This window comes from Prionailurus viverrinus, chromosome E3, assembly GCF_022837055.1.
Source record: "Prionailurus viverrinus isolate Anna chromosome E3, UM_Priviv_1.0, whole genome shotgun sequence".
NCBI classification, from domain to species: domain Eukaryota; kingdom Metazoa; phylum Chordata; class Mammalia; order Carnivora; family Felidae; genus Prionailurus; species Prionailurus viverrinus.
In genome coordinates this window covers 23,356,467-23,378,039 of record NC_062576.1, presented here as the reverse complement: position 1 = coordinate 23,378,039, position 21,573 = coordinate 23,356,467, and the positions used below count along the sequence as shown (strand labels likewise).

Sequence of the window (21,573 nt, the reverse complement as noted above, 5' to 3'; positions counted from 1 at the left end):
AATTATGAGCCCATTTGTGTAAAAATAAACAACATGCTGCGTTACTACACGCATAGAGAGAGAAGCAAAAAAGGAGCATTCGATATTGTCTTTAGGCAGTGATTTTTGAGACTTTCTACATTATCTATTTGCCTAATGATCAAATTTTGCTCAACTTCAAATTATACTGTAATTGGGGGGGGTGGGGGAGAGCCCATGAACACCAAAATCATCAGCAGCAGCATCTACTGCTGCTACACCTTAAACCAACCCCCTTTCCAGAGCTCCTGACCAAACTATGTCTTTTCCTCTGACTAGGATAGGGAGTCAAAGGACAAGGGGAAAAGTACATGTTGAACACTTGGCAGAAAGGAAGAAGCCCTTCCAGGGAGGGAGGTCCCTGGCCGTCTTCAAGTATCGTCCCCGTATTCTGGCACGCTAACCCTGCCCTCTGACCCGGCCCCATGGAAGGAACATGAAGTGCACATGGGAGCCACTCTTCTACTGTCCTTGCCCACAAGACTCACAGAGGCCCTGGACATGGCTGTGGGGAGAGGAGATCCAGCAAGTTCTTTTCTGCAGAAGGGCTCTGAACACCACCACCCGGCAGTGTGCTGGCAGTGGGATTCCTCTTTTCCTCACAGCAATTCTGACCGGCAACCTGTCAAACCAGGAATGGCTAAAATAAGGCCAGAGTATGAATGATCATGAGCCATGGTGACACCATGCTTACAACATGTCCTGGGGCAGGAGAAAGAAAGGGCAAGAGAACATACAACTCCTGATCAGACCTTCAGTAAACTGGAACCTGGATACCGCTAAAGGGAGGAGGAGTATAAGGAGAGAGAAAAACATGTCTCTTTGGAGGTCCAAGCCAGACAGTACAGGCAAGGACAAGGCTTTGGACCGCCAAGTCCACAATCGCCACCAGGCTATGCTGTAGCCCCTTCCCCCATGCCCAGGCAGCACTGTCCTCATGAAGGTAGGTTTAGGGACCTCCCCTCCAGTCCCTAGGAAGAGATGCCTTACCTTGTCAGCAACTGGAGCATCACTGAGTCCTGTAAGGAAGAAACAGAAAGATGCACACCAGTAACTCTGACAGCAGCTGGAGATCAAAGTCATGTTCACCCTTTCTAAGACATTTAGAAAAGCCTAGGCAAAGCAGATTACCTAAAATCATCCAATTCATTCATGGCAAATCTGAGATTAAATGCAAAGACGACCTGTCTGAACTTCCCAGGACAGGAGTCCCCACCTCATTCATTCGGGAAGATGTTCTAAGACCACTGGTGGATGTTTGAAAAGGTGAAGAGTACCGATCCCTACATATACCATGTTTTTTCCCCACACAAACATACCTGTGATTCAGTTCAATTTATAAATCAGACACAGTAAGATAACGAAATAGAATAGCAATGTACAGTAGTAAGAGTTATGTGAATGTGGTCTCTCTCTCGAAATTTATTATACTGTACTCACCCCTCGTCTTCTTGTGATGGGAGATGATAAAATGCCTACGTGATGAGATGAAGTGAGGTGAATGACATAGGCCTGTGATGTAGCGCTAGGCTACTACTGACCTCCTGACCATGTATCAGGAGTAGGATCATCTGCTTCCAGACCGCGGGGAACTGGAGCCGTGGATAAAAGGGGGTGGGGGGGGGGCGGGGGGCGGGCACTGTATACCCAATTCCCTCTGAAAACAGGCATATTTTCCCCAAGGAGGACCAGCTGACTCGCTCTCCCTGGGAGTCAGGACCAGTCTCTGTGCCTGCTCCCCCTAAACACCCTCCCTCACCTAAGGCTGCCAGGTCCTGGTGAAGCAAAGATGGTGCCACAGTCCCAGCCTGCTCAGATCCGCTGTCCACCTCCAAGTCGATCAGAGGGCAGTTCTTCATGCAGCCTGCTGGATTCTGAAAGACTACGAAACAGTTAGGAAAATATATCAGAATGAGAGCAAAGAGTCCACTTAATGCCTGTCAGCTTCCCACGGGCCTCCTCCCAATCAAAAGACATCACGTCACCCCACTCAGTGCACTTCCGCTTAATGGCTTCATGTACAGCCTGAGCTGGCCTGTAGAATAGGAAGCAGCCAGAGGACCGCCTTCCTACCCACAGCGGTCCGTGTCCTCCACTGATGGTCCATTCACCCTGGCCAGCAACAGCCCTTCTGAACACAGATAATCAGCATCACTGGAGCGCTTGATAAAAACACCCCCATCCCCACTCCCAGCCAAGCTCTAAGCAGGCTTGATTCAGCAGGTCCCAGCTGGGGACCTAAGAATCTGCATTTCAGCCAGTATTCCGGATGATTCTGACGCAGCTAGCCTAGCCTGCTAGGGACCACTGAAGAAGATCATTATTTTGGTCTCTAGCTCTTATAAATAAACATTTATGACCTGGGTGCAATGTAGCCATCTGCTTCTGTGGATAGCCAAAGTGAGGGTCCAGCCTGCCAGTCACTTTGTGACGGCACAGGTGGCAGGGGCTGGCGATGTAAATCCAACTCTCAAAGGAAAGGGAAAAAAGGGCAAGGCCTCTCATTTCTATACCATAACCCAGAATATTCTGAGGATCCAGTTCTTCTCCAGGATCTGCAGGATGTCAAGGCAGAAAGCATACCTCTGGAGACAGGTAGGTCTCCCACCGAGCTGGTCACTGTGTTCCCAAAGATGACACGGCCCTCCATCACCTGTTTGTACAGCAGAACTCCCTGGGTGAGGAGGTCATTTGCCTGGAGAATCTCAGCTGGAGGAGGAAAGAGGATAGTCCCCCTGGTTTAGTTACCAACAGTCTCAGTCTTTTTTAAGTCATTCCACAAAGCAGCCACCCATGGCTTCACCAGGTTCAGTACAGCCATACCCCTGCCCCCAGAGCCTGTGCTAAGGCCCCTAGCAGACCTAGGTGCTCAATCCCTGAACCCCAACACTTCTAGTTCTCAAGATGCAGGAGGAACGAAATTTCTTCACCTCCTTTCCCAATACCATACAACATAACTGCCAACATGACTGAAACATGATTCTTTCAACTAAGGAATTGCAACTTTAATTTTTTTTCTTTTTCTTTTTTTTTGTTTTGGTGATGAGCACTGTGTATGAAATAAAACTTCAATTTTATTTTTTTAAGTTTATTTATTTATTTTAAGATAGCAAGCATGTGTGCTCGCATGTGCAAGGGAGTGGCAGAGAGGGGGAGAGAATCCCAAGCAGGCTCTGCACTGTCAGCACAGAACCCAACATGGGGCTTGATCTCAAAAACCATGAGATCATGACCTCAGCCCAAACCAAGAGTCAGATGCTCAGGGCACCTGGGTAGCTCAACCAGTTGAGTGTCCAACTTTGGTCCAGGTCATGATCTCACAGTTCATGAGTTTAAGCCCCACATCAGGCTCTTTGCCATCAGCACGGAGCCTGCTTTGGGGCCTCTGTCTCCCTCCCTCTGCCCCTTCCCTACTCACACATGTGGTTTCTCAAAAATAATCACTAAAAAGAAAAAAAAAAAAAGTCGGATGCTTAACCAACGGAGTCACTCAGGTACCCTAAAACTTTATTTTTTCTAAAACTTTAATTTAAGTCCATAATCGCCACCAGGCTATGCTGTAGCTCCTTCCCCCATGCCCAGACAGCACTGTCCTCATGAAGGTAGGTTTAGGGACCTCCCCTCCAGTCCCTAGGAAGAGATGCCTTACCTTGTCAGCAAGGTAATTTAATTAAAATTAAATTTAATTAAAATTAAAAACTGAAATGGTTTTGTCAGTGTGGATATGAATATTAAGAGTTTTATTGGTACTTTATTCAGTTATTGGAAAGCTTTTAAGTGTATAGGGAACAAATTGGTACATGAATCTACATTTGCACCTGTAAATTTCATAGAGTCTAAATAGAGATCAAGTATTACTGATGAACACTTGGCATACAAATTGAAATGTCGTAAGTATAAAATACACACTGGATTTCAAAAACTCATAAGCATTTCAGTCTACTAAACAGTGTCTCCTGAGAGACAGAGAAAGAACTGGCAGCAGGGTTGGGGCTACATGTAACACTTTGGGCCACAGAGCTAGACTGCTGATTCTCAGGAGTGACCAACTATTTCCTGCCATTTTTCTTAACTGTGGACAGGGGCTGCAAACTGACAAGGGGTTAAATTCACGTGGCAAAATGTTTTATTTTGCATGTGCAAGTTGTTTAAAATTTTAAATTTGATTGTCTTTCAGCTCACTCCAATCAGAGAAAATGATGGGTTTAGACAATAATCACAAAGAGACAACCAAAACCACAGGCCTCTTGAAAACCACCCATGAAGTGTTCTTGCTCCCCAGCTCCTCCAAGTGAACCTGCATCTACTCAAGCCCCCATCCAATTTATCATGAATATTAGGAATTTGGGGTGCTTGGGTGGCTCAGTCGGTTAAGCGTCTGACTCTTGGTTTCAGCTCAGATCATGATCTCACAGTTCATGAATTCGAGTCCCACATCGGGCTCTGTGCTGACCGTATGGCGCCTGCTTGTGATTCTCTCTCTCCCTCCCTCTCTGCCCCTCTTGCTCACTCACTCTCTCTCTCAAAATAAATAATTAAAAAAAAAAAACTTTAAAAAAAGATGTATCAGGAATTCATAAGAAGTATCAGATACAGAAAAACATATTAAATGTCATGGAGAATGCCATCAGAAAACCAAGGCCCAGAAAAATTCTATAGGTCAAAGAACATGTTCTTCATATAAGAAACAAGAAAGAGACAAAGAATGGAGGAGCTATCTATTAAAAAAATAAAAAAATTTAAACAAAGACTGGACGAGGGGTGCCTGGGTGGCTCAGTCGGTGAAGCATCCAACTTCAGCTCAGGTCATCATCTCACAGCTCATGAGCTGGGAGCCCTGCATCAGGCTCTGTGCTAACAGCTCAGAACCTGGAACCTGACTCGGATTCTGTGTCTCCCTCTCTCTCTCCACCCCTTCCCTGCTCACGCTCTCTCTCCTTCAAAATAAACACTAAAAAAAAATTGTTTTTAAACATAAAAAACAAGAAAGAGACAAAGAATAAAAAGAAAAAAAAAAAAAAAAAAGACCAAAATGGGGCACCTGTGTGGCTCAGTCGGTTAAGTGTCCGACTTTGGCTCAGGTCATTATCTCGCGGTTTATGAGTTCAGCCCCCAGCGATCGGTTCTGTGCTTGATAGCTCAGAGCCTGGAGCCTGCTTCAGACTCTGTGTCTCCTTCTCTCTCTGCCCCTCCCCCACTTGTGCTCTCTCTCGCTCTCTCAAAAATGAATGTAAAAGAGGAAAAAAAAAAAAAAAAAGACCAAAGCGGGGGGTGCCTGGGTGGCTCAATTGGTTAAGCATCCAACTTCAGCTTAGGTCATGATCTCATGGTTCATGGGTTTAAGCCCTGTGTCGGGCTCTGTGCTGACAGCTTGGAGCCTGGAGCCTGCTTTGGATCCTGTGTGTGTGTGCCCCTCAGCCATTCACACTCTGTCTCCTTCTCTCTCTCAAAAATAAAATAAACGTTAAAAAAATTTTTTTTTAATTAAAAGAAATTTTTAAAGTGTAATTTCTAAAAAAAAAAAAGACTCTAGAAATATCACCAACTACAAAGTATGGTTTTTCTGAGTCTGATTTATTTATTTGTCTTTTTATGTTTTTTAATGTTTATTTACTTTTGAAGGAGAGAGAACGCGAGTGGGAAGAGGCAGAGAGAGGGAGACACAGATCCGAAGCAGGCTCCAAACTGTCAGCACAGAGCCCGATGTGGGGCTCCAACTCACGATCCGTGAGATCATGACCTGAGTAAAGTCGGTCGCCCAAACCCACTGAACCACCCAGGTGCCCTTCTAAGTCTGATTTAGAAGAAACAAGAGGCACCTGAGTGGCTCAGTGGGTTGGGTGTCCAACTTCAGCTCAGGTCATGATCTCACAATTTGTGAGTGAGTTCAAGCCCCGTGTCAGGTTTTGCACTGACAGTGGGGAGCCTGCTGCAGATTCTCTGTCTCCCTCTCTCTCTGCCCCTCCCCGAAACTAAACACACAAACAAAAATTTGAACAAGAAATGCAGGGGAAGTTAGCAAGAGATGCTAGAGAGAGAAATGCCCAGGGAAATCTGAACACTGAATAGTTGATCACCTTAAAATGTTTGGAATTTGCTTCAATGAGAATAGGTTTGGGGCAGGGAGAGAGCAGTACACATGAACAAGATGAAAAAAGATGGGCCATGAGCTGTTAATTGTTAACAATAGGTGAAAAGCACATAGGACTTATCCTACTATTTCCCTTTCATGTTCTGCAATTTTCCATAATAAAAAGTGTAAGATGTTTTAATACCTTTGCACAGGTACTGAAATTCTCCACCGTCTCTACCATTCCCTTCTGCTCCTCACCAGCCTGCCTCATTTAGGTTGGCTACCCAGCCCACCAACTCAGGTCGGTGAAACCTTCAAGATGCTGCTGTTTCCCAGACTTCTGTGGACCTGAGCCTTCCTTCTAGCATCGCCCTCTTGCCCCACCTACAGGGCACGTTTCCACCTCTTCTTTCAAACCTGTTGACGGGTGCTTGCTCAAGCCTAGGCTTTCCTGGGAATCGCTTCGAAGCCAACACAGGACATGCCCTTCCAAAGCCCAACTTCCATAAAACCTAAAGTCCATCCTGTCTTGTTTCTGGCACCACCGCAGCCCCGCAGTAAGGAGCACGTCTGTTCTGCCTCTGGTGTACCATCTGTGCCTAGAGAAACAGAACCGCATTACCGAGTGCGTCATCGTCATCTGTGGTGTCACTCGCCAGCCGGAACAGGGTGGGCCGCAGCTTTTCACACCGTTCGTACACGACCTGAGTGAACAGAGCTTGGTTTCACCACACACAACAAGGGCCCACAGCAAGGCCCTAGGTGCCCCCAGTAAACAAACAGCAGAGTCTGGGGCTGCAGAATTCTTAGGCTGTCCCAAATGCACGACTGCAGGTTTGAAGTGACGTGGCCACTATAGTGTCAGAAAAAGTTTGGGTTACAGTTACACGAATTTGTAAACTCACTAAAAAGGGGAAAGACCTCAGAAAAGAATCCACGTTCTGAGTGTGTATGGCATTATCTCTTCTCCAAGCTCCCAGAAGAGCTTTAACAATGGGGTGACTCCATATGGAAGCCCTCCGTGACTACCCTGCTTTAAAACTAATATCCAAACTCCCCATCCAACTTCCCTCTCCAACAATGTCCCCGGACTCCCACTGCAGGCTCTCGCAGAGCTAAACCTCATTCCCCACCAGGACCGTCTGGGCAAGCTCATTCTCCTCCTCCCAGGGAGAGTGCTCTGGACAACTGCACCCCCCCACACGCCACGTGTTGAGGAGGACACGCAGCCTCTGCACGTGTGAGGCTTCCCTCCTTGCAAGGGAGCTCAGTGAACACACGAGTCCTCCCTCACAGTAGTGCTCCCTTCCCCAAGCTGTGAAAGGACATATCTGATAGGGGAGTCTAGGAGACAAGCAGGACAGAGCCCCTTCCTCCTGCTTTGCTCCTGAGACCCAGCTGCCCAGATGGAAGCCAACACTGGGCTCTGCTCCTACCAGCTTTATGTTTTAGAGAAGGAAGCCCCTTGCGAGGAGAAGAGTGGTGTGCCAGCATCATCTCAGGTGGTAGGCAGACCTGCCTGATTAAGGTTCAGCATCAGGAAGCCACTTGCCAACACTTCCGTGCCACTTTTTCCAAATGGGCTTTACCCATTATAAGTTTTGTCTCCTGCCAAGTCTCTACTGTCTCCTAGCTGGTTATCACCCTGGGGGAGGGAGAGGGGGGGAGTTGTACTATTTAGAAGCCCAGCAGGCCAACCTTCCAGAGGGACTTTGGAGCCAACTCACCACAGGGGACTGGCTTTGGAGTGTCTGCCTGGCCCAAGCCCACTAATCCTTCTGAGAACTGTCCCCTCTGGCCACAAAAGGCCAGCATGACCCTCTCTGTAATTCCATCCAATCCTGGATGTAGGTAGGTTGATTGACCTGGGATAGATACAGGAGCCGTGCCGGACAAAGAGGTTTCTCTCGGGAATCTGGAATTAGGAAGGATACTAGTTGTTTCTGCGACCCCTGTGAAATGGAAGGACAGGGAAACTAAGGTACCACATGAAGGCTGCTGCTCCTGGGCAGAGAGGCATAAAAAGCTGGAATGCAGAGAGAGAAGACAAATGTAGCTAGCAGAAGGCTGGAGAAAGCAGAGCTCCAAGGACAGACTAAGAGTGGCAGGTTGGGACAGCATTTCAGTGCCACCGCCATCTGTCTGCACCAGGCTGCAGTGGCTCAGCTAGAACACCAAAAGCATCAGCAACACAAGAAAAGAGATAAATTGAACTTCAAAATTAAAAACTTTTGCTTCTTGGGGCACCTGGGTGGCTCAGTCGATTAAGCGTCTGACTTTGGCTCATGTCATGATCTCGCAGTCCGTGAGTTCAAGCCCCACGTCAGGCTCTGTGCTGACAGCCCAGAGCCTGGAGCCTGTTTCGGATTCTGTCTCCCTCTCTCTCTGACCCTCCCCCGTTCATGCTCTGTCTCTGTCTCAAAAATAAATTAAAAAAACAAACAAACAAACAAAAAACACTTTTGCTTCAAAAGACACTGTCAAGACAGTGAAAAGACAACCCACCTAATGGGAGAAAACTGTGTGACCAAGGAATGGTACCCAGGATATATAAAGAATACTTATAACTCAAAAATAAGGAGACAACCCCATGAAAAACTGGGCAGGGACGCCGGGGGGCTCAGTCAGTTAACAGTCTGGCTTCGGCTCAGGTCATGATCTCACGGTACATGAGTTCGAGTCCCACGTCAGGCACTGTGCTAACACCTCGGAGCCTAGAACCTGCTTTGGATTCTGTGTCTCCCTCTCTCTCTCTCTCTCTCTCTCTCTCTCTCTGCCCCTCCCCTGCTCGCACTCTCTCTCTCAAAAAAGAAAAAAAAAAGTTAAAAAAACTGGGCAAAGGATATGAACAGACATTTCTATAGACAAGATGATACACAGGTGGCCAACAGACACAAGAAAGGAAGCTCAATTTAAACTATCAGGGAAATACATTTCCAAGCCACAGTGAGGTGCTACTTTACACCCACCAGGATAACTATTATGAAAAAGACAATAACAAGTGTTGGCAGCATGTGGAAAACTTGAACTCTCACACGTTGCTGGTAGGATTATAAAATGGTCCAATGATTTAGCAAACAGTTTGGCCGTTGCTCAGAAAGTTAAACGGAACCACCATATGATCCAGCAGTTCCAGTCCTAGATATATATACGCTCAAGAAAATTAAGTTTACATTTTACAAAAAACACTTCTATACGAATGTTCACAGCATTTGTCACAGCCCAAGTGGAAACCCAAATGCTCAACTGATGAATGGACGAAATGCGAGCTAGCCATACAATGGAATGTTATTCAGCCATAAAAAGGAATAAAGTTTTGATACATCCTACAAGATGGATAAACCTCCAAAACATTAAGTGAAAGCAGCCAGGCTCAGAAGACCACATTCTATAGGATTCAATTTACACAAAATGTCCCAATAGGCAAATCTACAGACCCAGAGCAGATTAGTGGATGTCAGGAGCTGGGGAGGCTAGGCGTGGGGGTGGAGAGTGACTGCTATGGGTACTGGATTTCTTTTAGGGCTGATTAAAATCTTCTAGTTAGTGTTGATGGCTGCTTTTAAGATATATAAATTCTCAATAAAGGTGTTATAAAAAAAAAAAAAACCCTCAAGATGTGTAGGACGTGATGGAACTGGAACTCTAAGCAACGCTGTTAGGAACATAAAATGGTACAACCACTTTTCAAGAAACTGGCCAACTATTTTCCAAAGTTAACTATACACTTAGCATATGACCCAGCAATCCCACACCTAGGCATGTACCCAAGGAAAATGTATGTTTATGCAGAATCCTGTACACAACTATAAACAACTGTTTATAGCAGCTTAATTCATAATCACCCAAAGCTGGAAACACCCAAATAGCCATCAACAGATGGAGAGACATACATGCATACAACGTAATACCACTCAGCAATAAAAAGCAAGCGATCAATACACATGCCATGAATGGATCTCAATTACGCCAAGAGGGAGAAGCCGGGAGGGAAAGAAAGAGAAAGAAAAAAAGAAAGAAAAATTTTATCATTCCATTCATACAAAACTCTAGAAAATATAAATTAAGGATAGGAAGACAGGGAAGAAAGGAAGAGAGGGATCACCAAGGGGCATGAGGAAATCCGGGGCGGAGGCGGGGGGGTGATGGGGTTTAGGGACATGTTTACTATCCTGATTATGATGATGCCTTCATGGATATTCACGTGTCAAAACATGCCAAATTTCTAGTATGTCAATTACACTCCGTTATACTTGAATTTACTTTTTACCTGCAAGGCCTCCTGGTCTGGTGGGGCCTGCCCTGGCCTGCGGTACACGCTTAGCATTTCCTGCAGCACCTTCACATGACTCCGTACCTCCTCCACAGCACTGACTCTCTTGGACACCTTCTCTGATTTCTCTTGTTCCTTTCGGGAGAGAGAGGATGGAAGTGAAGGAGCAGAAACCTTGGATAAAGCCTGAATGAGGGACGGGAAAAGAGGCACTGTGCTGGCGAGCTCAGCCAAGTCACTAACACAGTGAGTAGGCGGGAGTGTTCCCTCAGTGGGCGAAGAAAACTCAGTGGGCCGAGAATTCCTGTGAAAGGCAATGCAGTCCAGGGACAGGGCAATCTGCAGCTTTGTACCACCAGCCTCAATCCCTCTGAAAAACAGATTCCCAAATAGACTTTCTGTCACTGGGACAGAAACCAGGGTCTACGAAATGCTTTGGGCCCCTGGACAAACGTACTTGGGAAGTACCCTGCATGGTTTCTGCTTCCAGTCACCATCTTGCCCTTCAGGGAGCCCGTGGCTGTGCCCCAGTTTTGGGCCCAGAGCCCATCCTTTTTCTAGTCCAATTGGGCACCTATGCCCTCACGCACATACACATGTGTCAAATGCTGTTTCTGCAGAACCCAGTGGAAAGACGCCCACCTCCTTGACCAAATTCTTGATCAGCCTGTTTGCAGCCTGAAGATCCTCAGGGTGATTGCTCTTCAGAAGCCTTGTCAGAAGCTGAAGAATGAACAAAAAGAACAGGTGAAACCACTTCCCTCTGTGGCAAACGGCCCAGACTAGTAGAGGCAGCAACAAGAGAACAGGAACAACACCTCCTTACTTTACAAGCATCATCTTACCAAATGCCACAATGACACCATGTAGGGATTAGGACTATTCCCACAGACCACAGGTTTTCAATGGGGCAGGAGGGTGGAGGATTATATCCCCCAGGAGACATCTGGCAAAATCTGGAGACGCATCCAGTGAGTAGAGGCCAGGATACTATAAACTTCCTACAGTGAACAGGAACAGCCCCCAGTAAGAAAACGATCTGGCCCAAAATATCACTAGCACTGAGGCTGTCCTGGGCCACGTACTCTGTGATGTGACAGACCTCGGTGATCTTGTTCACTTTACTCTCCATGCCCAGCAAAACGCCTGGGACGTGGGAGTCACTCGGTCGTCCCTGATGGCACTAAAGATGGCTGTACTGATGCCCAGAGTGCATAAGCAGCTTGCCCGAGGTGACACAGGATTCTATCTTTCTCCAAAGTCTGTGCCATCCTTCGTCTTCCCGCCTCTGCAACTGTAAGGCATCAGTAGGAGAAAGGCCAAAGAGAAAGGCAGCCCAGAACCTGGCCCTGCTTGTTCTGACCTCATGGCCACTGAACATCTAAGTCCAAGGGAAGGGCACAGCTGAGGGGTGCAGTGAGAAGGCAGCGCGTACTACAGACACACACGGCCTGAAGCTTTCCTGGTACTACATTTCCCAGACCTTGTGTGTGACTGAGAACAGTAATCACCAAAAGCACCACCACTGCTCCAGGGCCCTCTCCCCATTCAGAGGCACTCTGACGCTATTCGTAGGTCTTTGTCCCACTCCTTACTGATGTCTGAGGAGCAACAAATTATGGGAGGCAGTGGCAGAAGGAAAACGGGTGGCACCAGGCTTACTGGCACTAAAGAAAAAGAGCTGAGTCAACATGTAACCAATTCTTTCCACCATCTTCCCCTAATACCACACATACGCTGGATACGACTGATCATCCACACTGCCCACTTGGGTCATCCTTTTGTACCTTGTCTCCCTCGGGAATGCTTGCACAGATAAGGTGGAGGGCACAAAGAACGTGGCTTTACTATGTGGCCCATCCATGAAGAAAACATCCAGACCTTATGTCACCTTATTCTAAGAGCCCACTCCAGAGAGAACTCACTAATGCACCTTCCTACATTCCCCCACACTCTGGTTCAGGGATCAGAGCACATTCCAGGGGATATTTCAGGAGAGTCTCTACAGGAAGGGGTCCGATCAGATTCAGGTCAGTCACCAAGGTCAGGGAGGGGCTCCTTACCTTGGACTTTTCTTCATCAGCATCAAAGATAGAGCTCTTGGGCCAGGGAGAAGGTGGAGGCAAAATTTTATCCACTGGTAGTTTAGGGTCTTGCTTTACAATCCCTAAAACACACAATTCATAAAGTTACGATATGGGTATGGGTACCCACTGACTTCACATAAAGTCTAGAAACCCCCAGTTCCTGATGTCCCACTGGGAAAACACTGTCAATGACCTTAAAGGAATACACCCAGGGTATGACCAAGGCTCTGCATCCTCCCTCAGGAGACTCCAAGGAAGGAGCACAAAGACAGGGGCATCAGAGCCAACTAAGTGAGAACAGAGCCAGACCCTAGGGCTAGTAGGCCATGGGCCTCATGCTATAAAAAATACTGATCATTGTATGCAAGTACATAAACCTCCCAGGACCCAGAAATTACTGTAGAATCCATGACACTTCTAAAAACAGCGACTACAGGGGCACCTGGGTGGCTCAGTTGGTTAAGCATCCGACTCTGGATTTTAGTTCATGTCATGAATTCACAATTCATGAGATCGAGCCCTACATCCAGCTCTGTGCTGACAGCACAGAGCCTGGATGGGATTCTCTCTCTCTCTGCCCATCCCCCACTTGGGTTCATTCCTCTCTCTGTCTCTGTCTCAATCTCAAAATAAATAAACTTTTGGGCGTCTGGGTGGCTCAGTCAGTTAAGCGTCCAACTTTGGCTCAGGTCATGATCTCATGGTTCCTGAGTTCAAGCCCCATGTCGGGCTCTGTGCTGACAGCTAGGAGCCTGCTTTAGATTTTGTGTCTCCCTCTCTGACCCTCCCCAACTCGTGCTCTCTCGCGTGTGCATGCGCTCTCTCTCTCTCTCTCTCTCAAAAGTAAACTTTAAAAATTTTTTTAAACAAAATAAACTTTAAATAAATAAGTAAGTAAATAAATAAATAAAAACAGTGAGTACGTTTGACAGGAAAAGATAGTCCATCCTGAATCCAGGTTCCCTCCTGTACAGAGCCCTACAGACTCTCAGCTTCTGCACAGGACACAGAAAGGCATGAACTGCTCCTCCAACACTGACCAACACGACCCCGGACAAGCTACAAATCTACCACTTTTCTTGAATCCACCAGAGTGGAGACTGCAAGGCAACAAACACCCTGGAATCTGAGGAAAAATGGGAAGGCAACACCAATGTGACTAATTCAGATTAAATGGTTTCTAAATGGTTTACAGGCTGGCATACGCCAGCAAGAGAACACAACCTCTGAGGCCTGTAACATGAGAGGAACAGGCTCTTCTCCAGGGCCCTCACCCGCACTCCTGGAAAGACAATGGGAAAGGCCTGATGTCCCACCTAAATTCTTCTCTCTCCTTCCAGAACCTTCAACTGCTGGGGAAGGACAATAAGCCGTGGAGTTCTTAAAGCAGTGCTGAAAACTTACTACAGCTGAGAAACAGTAAAGAAAACCCTGTGGCCCTGGGGAAGGGGCAGGATCACGAACAGGTCCTGCCGGGACCCAGGGACACAACGTCCACTGAAGACAGAGGCTTAGACAGAATGGAGAATGATGGTGCCTGCCCCCACCAGGCTAACGGGCACTGGGTAACAAGTAATAGCAGTTGACTGTTAGGAAAGTATCTGGAATAAAACCCTCTCTGAGGTGCAGAGCAAAAAGGAAGACCTAATGCTTGGATGGAGCAGATACAGAGGAAAACTCTAGCAAATCAGCTCCCACACTAAACACAAGCTAACACTGTAGGAACTTAAAATCTGGTATAGTGAGAGTAGCTATAGCAACAATAGTCTCAAACTCAGCTCAACTCCTGCCCACGAGAAGGAAAGGTCTGTCCATTGCCAGGGATCAAAAATTATTTATGGGATGCCCGTGTGTCTCAGTCAGTACAGCACACGACTCTTGATCTTGGGGTTGTGAGTTCGAGCCCCCACGTTGGGTGCAGAGATTGCATAAAAATTAAATCTTAAAACAAAAAAACAACCTATTTGTCTCAGTCTCTACTGCCCTACACAAAATGTCCAGTTTTCCCCAAAAAAAGCAAGAATACTTCTGTGAAGAGGAAATGCAATGTAAACGATGGAGTCCAACCTTGTTTCTTCAGCATCTGGTAAGCATCTCGGATCTTGATATCCTCTGGAAACCAGACTGTCCAACTAAAAAGTATTTCAATGACTCTTCCTTTAACTTTTTCCGTGGTCCAGGACCCTAGGTACTGAAAATAAAAAGGAAAGAATTAGAAAGCTGGAAAGGACGGAGCAGACCAGCCAGCACACGCTACGACTAAAGAGGTAGCCGCTGAGGTCCAGGGAAGCGAGCTGCCCATGGCTGGTTGAGAGGTGAGGCAACAGAGGCCAAACTCCCTGGCACTCAGCCCCAGGGTGCCTTCTGGGTTTCAAGGAGTCACCCTCCAGAACTGCTAAAATTAAACCCACCATATACTGGTCTAGATTAGAGCCACTGGGGACACTCATTTTTTGAATGAGGCAAGTATGGAATATTAAAAGAATATATTTGGTCTTTGTCCCTAGTTGCTGGCACAGTTTCAACAACCCCTGGAATTTGAGGTACAGGAATATCTTTTGTTATTCATAATGAGCCCCCTTGAACCACACCTCAGTGTATGTTAACCATTCATGGTGAGCACTTAGTTTCAAGGGAGACTGACCACTGTAGAAAAGCCCACCGTGTGATGAGAGGGTTGGAAATTTCAGCCCCAGCCCAACCCCCAGGAGGGAAGGGGGCTGGAGATGAGAGTTCAATCATGGCCAGTGATTTAATCAAAATGTCTACATAACTCCAGGTAAAACGAGGTCTGGCGAGCTTCCTGGTTAAAACACGTGATGTACCAGGAGGGTGGTGGGGAAGCTCTGCTCCCCATTTCCTCCAAGACCCTGGTCTATGCAGCTCTTCCATCTACATCCTGTATAACGAAAGGGTAATAACAAGTACAGTGCTTTCCTACCTCTTGTGAGTGTTTTTAGTGAATTATGAAACCTGGTAGAAGGCGTCATGGGAACCCCTGAATCTGCAGTTGGTCAGAGAGCAGAGGAAGTAGCCTGGGGACACCTGAGACCCCATCTACTATCTGAAGTAGGCAGCACAGTCTAGGTAGGACTGAGCCCTTCACAGGTAGGGTATGTAATAACTCTGGTAGTTAGTGGCAGAACTGAAATGAATTAAATTGTAGGACACACAGTTGATATCAGAGAATTGCTGAGAAGCAGCGAAGGAGGGCTCCATCAATGTTAGGTACCCGAGAATGTTGCTAAGACAGGGGCCAGGAGCAAAGGTGCCAAGGACAGGCAAGAAGGGACATAAAACTTAAAGCCACACCTGGTATCTCTTGCCACTGCCATTAAAAAAAAAAAAAAAAAAAAAAAAAAAAAAAAAAAACCTGTCTTCAAAGGGCTCCTGGGTGGCTCAACTGTTGAGAATCTGACTCCTGATTTCAACTCAGGTCATGATCTCACAGTTTGTGAGATCGAACCCCGCGTTGGGCATGGAGCCTGCTTGGGATTCTCTCTCTCCCTCTCTCTGCTCCTCCCCACTCATGTTTGTTCTCTCTCTCAAAATAAACAAACTTAAAATAAATAAATAATTTTTAGAAAGAAAGAAAGAAAGAAAGAAAGAAAGAAAGAAAGAAAGAAAACAACCTGTCCTCAAGCTTGAGTTCCTCACCCCTCCAAGCCACCACCGCAAGGCCATCTTTAAAGGGAGAACGTGAAGACACGGACAAAGACAGAGCACTACTGATGAACATGACCAGCATCCTAGACCTTGGAGAGGCTTGGGGAAGGCCATCGGAAAAGACATGACCACCAGCTGACCTGCAAGCTGGACTTGGGCAATCAAAGATCTTTCAGCCCCTCCGCTGTCCTCGGAATACGGACAGTCACGAGACAGTGATGTGGTATGGACAACACCCACACAGGACACCTGACTGAATCCACTTAAGACCTCTATATAAACCTCTGCTTATTAACCCTGCCACCTACCAACCTAGAGTGGCCTCTCTCTGCTCTCCCTGCCCTGCGTGCAGAGGCCGATTTCAGATTATACCTGGGAAGCTCCCTTGAAGGTTACGAACCAACAAAGAGGAAAGCTGTCACGTGCAGGACATCCCCTCTCGCCTCTGTCACAAACTGGAGACAGGCTGGCAGGCTCCGCTGTAAGCAGGGCTACCTCTGGACAAGAGGTACCTCTAGGGGACAAGAGGTGGAAGGATGAGGGTAGGTACAGTACAGGGAACAGGGCCAAGCCCACGGTGCTCACCTTTGGGGACAACACTTTGATCAGCTCATTGAGGAAGCGGAATTTAGCCACCTCGTTATGGAACTTCTCCCCACAGTGGTTCACACACATCTCCAGCACCTGCACAGACACAGGACCCCCATGAGAAGGGAAAACCACCGGCTTCAGGACTCATCTCAAATCTGACGAGCATTCGCTGGAACCATGGTGAATGTTTCCTCAAGACTACAAAGACACTGAAGGGGTGCCTGGGTGGCTCAGTCGGTTAAGCGTCCGACTTCGGCTCAGGTCACGATCTCACTGTCCGTGGGTTTGAGCCCCGCGTCGGGCTCTGTGCTGACTGCTCAGAGCCTGGAGCCTGTTTCAGATTCTGTGTCTCCCTCTCTCTCTGACCCTCCCCTGTTCATGCTCTGTCTCCCTCTGTCTCAAAAATAAATAAATGTTAAAAAAAAAAAAAAAAAAAGACTACAAAGACACTGAAGTTTGAGGAAGGGTGGGTGACATTTTCAGACTAAGGAAAAAATGCAACCTGTTTGATCTCACTGTAACCATCAGGTCTGTGCCCAGGCAGAAGCTCGGTGACATGTACCCAGAGGCCACCTCACCTTTAAAGGAGACCCTTTGGGCAGATGAAACTGGCTAGAGAATCATCTCCTCCTGAGAGGCAGGAATCTGGTATGTGAAGCACAAGGGCTGTTCAGCCAAAGGCTGCCTGCTTGCTTCACAGCTCATCTCACACCAGCATGGCAGGATGGGCCTGCACGTATTTTCTTTGGTCCACACTACTGTTTCACATTTCAAATTAGTCACAAATATCGATGAATTCAGAGAATTCATCTAAAAATCTGAATTTCTAATTTCTCTTGGAAAACAAAGTTCTAGCAACTCTGGGCCCAGACTCACACCTGGCAGCAGCCAGCTGGCCCTGTGCTATGGCAGCCCACGCCTGTGTTTCCGTCCTCACCCCGCGGCTCACTCATTTATGTGACCTGTCAGGCCCTGGTACATGTGGCACTTGAACTTGTCAGCCCTGGTCTCCGGAAGACAAAAGGAAATAAAACCTTCTCTTCTCCCCACACAGCGGGCTCAATGCTGCTCTCTAGAAACAGACCTCAGATGGGGCAACCCGAGCCCAGAACTCCCTCTTAGATGCCCTCCACCACACTGAAATGCGACCGGGGTCCAGCACTCTCTAGTGTCACGACAGGCAAGCTTACGCTAAGGGGCAAGCCAAACTCACCGTTAACGCATAAAGAGCTTCTTTCTCTTGTGGAGACTGGATCTTGTGGGCCAGTAGCCAGGGTGCATGGGTTGGGCTAAAGGAAAACAGAGAGAGGCGCCTGGGTGGCTCAGTCGGTTAAGCGTCCAACTTCAGGTCAGATCACGATCTCAGGGTTCATGAGTTCGAGCCCCATGTCAGGTTCTGTGCTGACCGCTCAGAGCCTGGAGCCTACTTTGGATTCTGAGTCTCCCTTTCTCTCTGCCCCTCCTCCGCTCACACTCTGTCTCTCTCAAAAATAAACATTGAAAAAAAAAAAAGTTTTTAGGAAAATAAAATAAAGGAAAACAGAGAGACCTGGGCTACGGGCGGACAGGAAGAAACCAACCAGTATGGCTGAGTATGCTCAGTCGAGTCACCTCTCTTCCAGAAGCACAGGTCCCAGAGCAGAGGTGGACTGACTCACACCCAGCACACCCACGTGCCTCTGAGGAGACCAACCCCCTACCCACCCTTCTTGCAGTGACAGCACCTGCTGTCCTCCTCTCGTCCACAGCAGCATATCATCCTGCCCATAGCCAACCCACCCCTAACATCTCTAAAAGTGCAAGCTGAACACCCAGGGCCAGATCTGCGTGTAACGAGGTCACGAGCAGTATAGACCCTGTCTGTCAGATGACAAATGCTCAATAAACACTAGAGCAGAAAGTGTGATCAAACTTCTCACTCATTTCCAAATGCTGAATATTCAACAACACGTAGATTAAACAACTGATGACTGACTTGATTCTTCAGTTCCTATCCAGATGCTTTGGGAACAGAAATCAACAAAATCTTACCCTTTTCCTGCTTATTCTTAAGAAAGATGACATTTAAATTATGGAGAACACACTGATCTCTATTGCATTGCTACATAACCTTGCTACATCCGACCCGTAACATTTAGAGGTCTCCTCAACAGTAGTGTCTTCTAACACTAAAATTCTTTCCAAATAATTGCCAATTACAAGTGGACTATTCTGTTTAAAAACAAACAGAAAAACATGACTTTTGGGAAAAAGTGTTCTCAGATCATGGAGGGGAAAAAAAAAGGAAAGAGAGCCTTACCTTCTTTCTCTTAAGTAAAACAGACCCATGAGACAAAAACATGCCCTTAGTCTGACGTATCCCCCTTATCTGAGGTGTGTGTATATGTGTGTGAAAGTCACCTTACCCATTGGGATCAGTGTTCACCTGGTCACAGAAATTCTGGATAGCTGACCAATCCTGTTCCGACATGCTTGGGTCTGTGGCTTTATCTGTCAAGGAAATAAAAATAAAGAATAAAAATAAACATACACCCCACCCCCCTGCAAATAAAGTGGCAGCCAAGGACTGTCATATCACTCCTGCAGGGGATCGTAACTCGCAGGCAGAGAGCTGAAGGGACAGGACCCTGGCTGTGCAGTTGGCCACCATCAGGCACAGCGTCTGGCACATGATGAGGCTGCAGTGAAGATCTGCTGACTGAATGAACACAAAAGCTCTTGTCCTACAAGAGACTCTACTTCCGGGGCAGGGGTTGGCCTGTGTGTGCCTCCTTCATGCCTCCCATCAGGACTTCCCCACTTTGGCCCTGCAACGAGAGTGAGCAGGGACCAGAATCTGGGAGGTTAGTTGTAAGTTTCTGAACTGTGTGAACTAAGTTTAGAACATACCACAAGGCTCTAGGTGGCTCCACCTGGTCATCCCACCGTCTCCTCAAAAACAATACCCTTCAAACTAACCCTCAGCTTACTGAAGTGCTTTTTGAGCGTCCTATGTAAGAAGCTTCTCCACGTAACAGCAGCTTGTGTGGTCTGATAAAAGGACCTCCTCACGTTCACTCTTTAAAATGCTGTTCCGGGGGCGCCTGGGTGGCGCAGTCGGTTAAGCGTCCGACTTCAGCCAGGTCACGATCTCGTGGTCCGTGAGTTCGAGCCCCGCATCGGGCTCTGGGCTGATGGCTCAGAGCCTGGAGCCTGTTTCCGATTCTGTGACTCCCTCTCTCTCTGCCCCTCCCCCGTTCATGTTCTGTCTCTCTCTGTCCCAAAAATAAATAAACGTTGAAAAAAAAAATTTAAAATGCTGTTCCTTTCCATAAACTTACACATTCCCAGGGACCCCAGATCCAATCATGCTAGGGTCCCCTGCACTGGACATTAGTATTTGGATGACATCTGAGGACATCAAGCGTCGAAGGCATGGGGGCACAGACAGAGACACCTCCAGAAGGAGCATTATCAGAAGCCTAACTTAAGACCATGTTCCACTGAGGGGAGGGGCGATCTTTGACCTTCCTGGTGCTGGATGACAGCAGCTTCTTCTCCTGCTGCTGCTGCCTAGAATTCCTGTCTAGTCGCCCAGAAAGTGTGTCCATCACGCGTGTCCCGCCCCAGACTAAACCAGGTTCTGCTCTCTCACAAAGGAGCTGCTGGGAGGCCTCTGTCCTAGGCTTTCCTAACTGCCACCCCAACTCCTTCCTGTCCAGTTCTCTGGGGCCTACCCACCTCTCCAGGGAAAGACCTTCCTGATCCTGACAGAGAAGATCTTTCAAGCTCTACAATAGGCTGATTCTAGGGTTCTGTTTCTGACATTATTCCTTTCGCCTGACCCTCTACTCCTCTCCTCAAAATCCTACCCCATTCTTCAAGGCCCATCTGACTTTCCACCTTCTCCCAAAACCTCCTCCCACTGCTCTAGCCCCCGAGATTCTCCTCCCTTCCAATTACTAAAGATCCCAGGGTCAAGCAGAGTATAACCTTTCCTGATGACAGTCACACTTCTGTCATGTGGAAGTCATGTGTCTGTCCACCTCAACAGTAAGACTCAAAACGCTAACACCATTCTGGCTGGCAATGCCCACATTCCCTCACCTGTTCCTCTTCAAAGCTCTTTCCCTATGCTATATCTTGAAAATCCTCTCCTGGGCGCCTGGATAGCTCAGTCGGTTGAGTGTCTGAGTCTCGATTTTGGCTCAGGTCATGATCTCATGGTCATGGTATCAAGCCCCGTGTTGGGCTCCACGCTCACAGCACAGAACCTGCTTGGGATTCTCTCTCTCTCCCTCTGCCTCTCTCCCACTTGAGCTCTCTCTCTCTCAAAATAAACAAACAAGGGACGCCTGGGTGGCTCAGTCAGTTGGGCATCCGACTTCGGCTCAGGTCATGATCTCGCAGTCGGTGAGTTCGAGCCCCGCGTCAGGCTCTGGGCTGACAGCTCAGAGCCTGGAGCCTGTTTCAGATTCTGTGTCTCCCTCTCTCTCTGACATTCCCCCATTCATGCTCTGTCTCTCTCTGTCTCAAAAATGAATAAACGTTAAAAAAAATTTTTTTAATAATAAATAAATAAAAAATAAATAAACAAACAAACATTAAAAAAAAAATACTCTAGAAGGCAAAAGCCATATATTCCCTGCAGTGCTTAGTACAATGTCTTACTCAAAGGCACAAAATAATTACTCATGAAATAAATTATTTAAAGCAGTGACTCCGGAGATTCTGATTAAGGAGGTGTGACTCATCTAAAATAATTCTGCCCTATTTAAGCTTCTTGAAGTTTTAGTTCACTACAAAGTCAATGTTGACGCCTCCAGGCATTCAGACCTCAACATGCAACTGGACCCAGAGGCAGAGACCTACAGAATCCAGCTTTC

At 47.3% G+C, this 21,573-nt stretch overlaps 1 protein-coding gene across 1 annotated transcript in view; it reads right to left on the bottom strand.

Annotated features, from left to right (window-relative positions):
- The window catches only part of GGA2 (golgi associated, gamma adaptin ear containing, ARF binding protein 2), a 33,411-nt gene that overhangs the window by 5,799 nt on the left and 6,039 nt on the right, over positions 1-21,573 (bottom strand). The window contains exons 2-13 of the mRNA XM_047839089.1: positions 19,114-19,198; positions 17,922-17,997; positions 16,703-16,801; positions 14,519-14,642; positions 12,428-12,531; positions 11,007-11,087; positions 10,362-10,499; positions 6,714-6,795; positions 2,602-2,727; positions 1,778-1,900; positions 1,009-1,037; positions 507-640 (exon numbers count right to left, since the gene is read on the bottom strand). Coding sequence (XP_047695045.1) covers positions 507-640; positions 1,009-1,037; positions 1,778-1,900; positions 2,602-2,727; positions 6,714-6,795; positions 10,362-10,499; positions 11,007-11,087; positions 12,428-12,531; positions 14,519-14,642; positions 16,703-16,801; positions 17,922-17,997; positions 19,114-19,198 — 1,201 coding nt within the window. The remainder of the gene's footprint in view (positions 1-506; positions 641-1,008; positions 1,038-1,777; positions 1,901-2,601; positions 2,728-6,713; positions 6,796-10,361; positions 10,500-11,006; positions 11,088-12,427; positions 12,532-14,518; positions 14,643-16,702; positions 16,802-17,921; positions 17,998-19,113; positions 19,199-21,573) is intronic.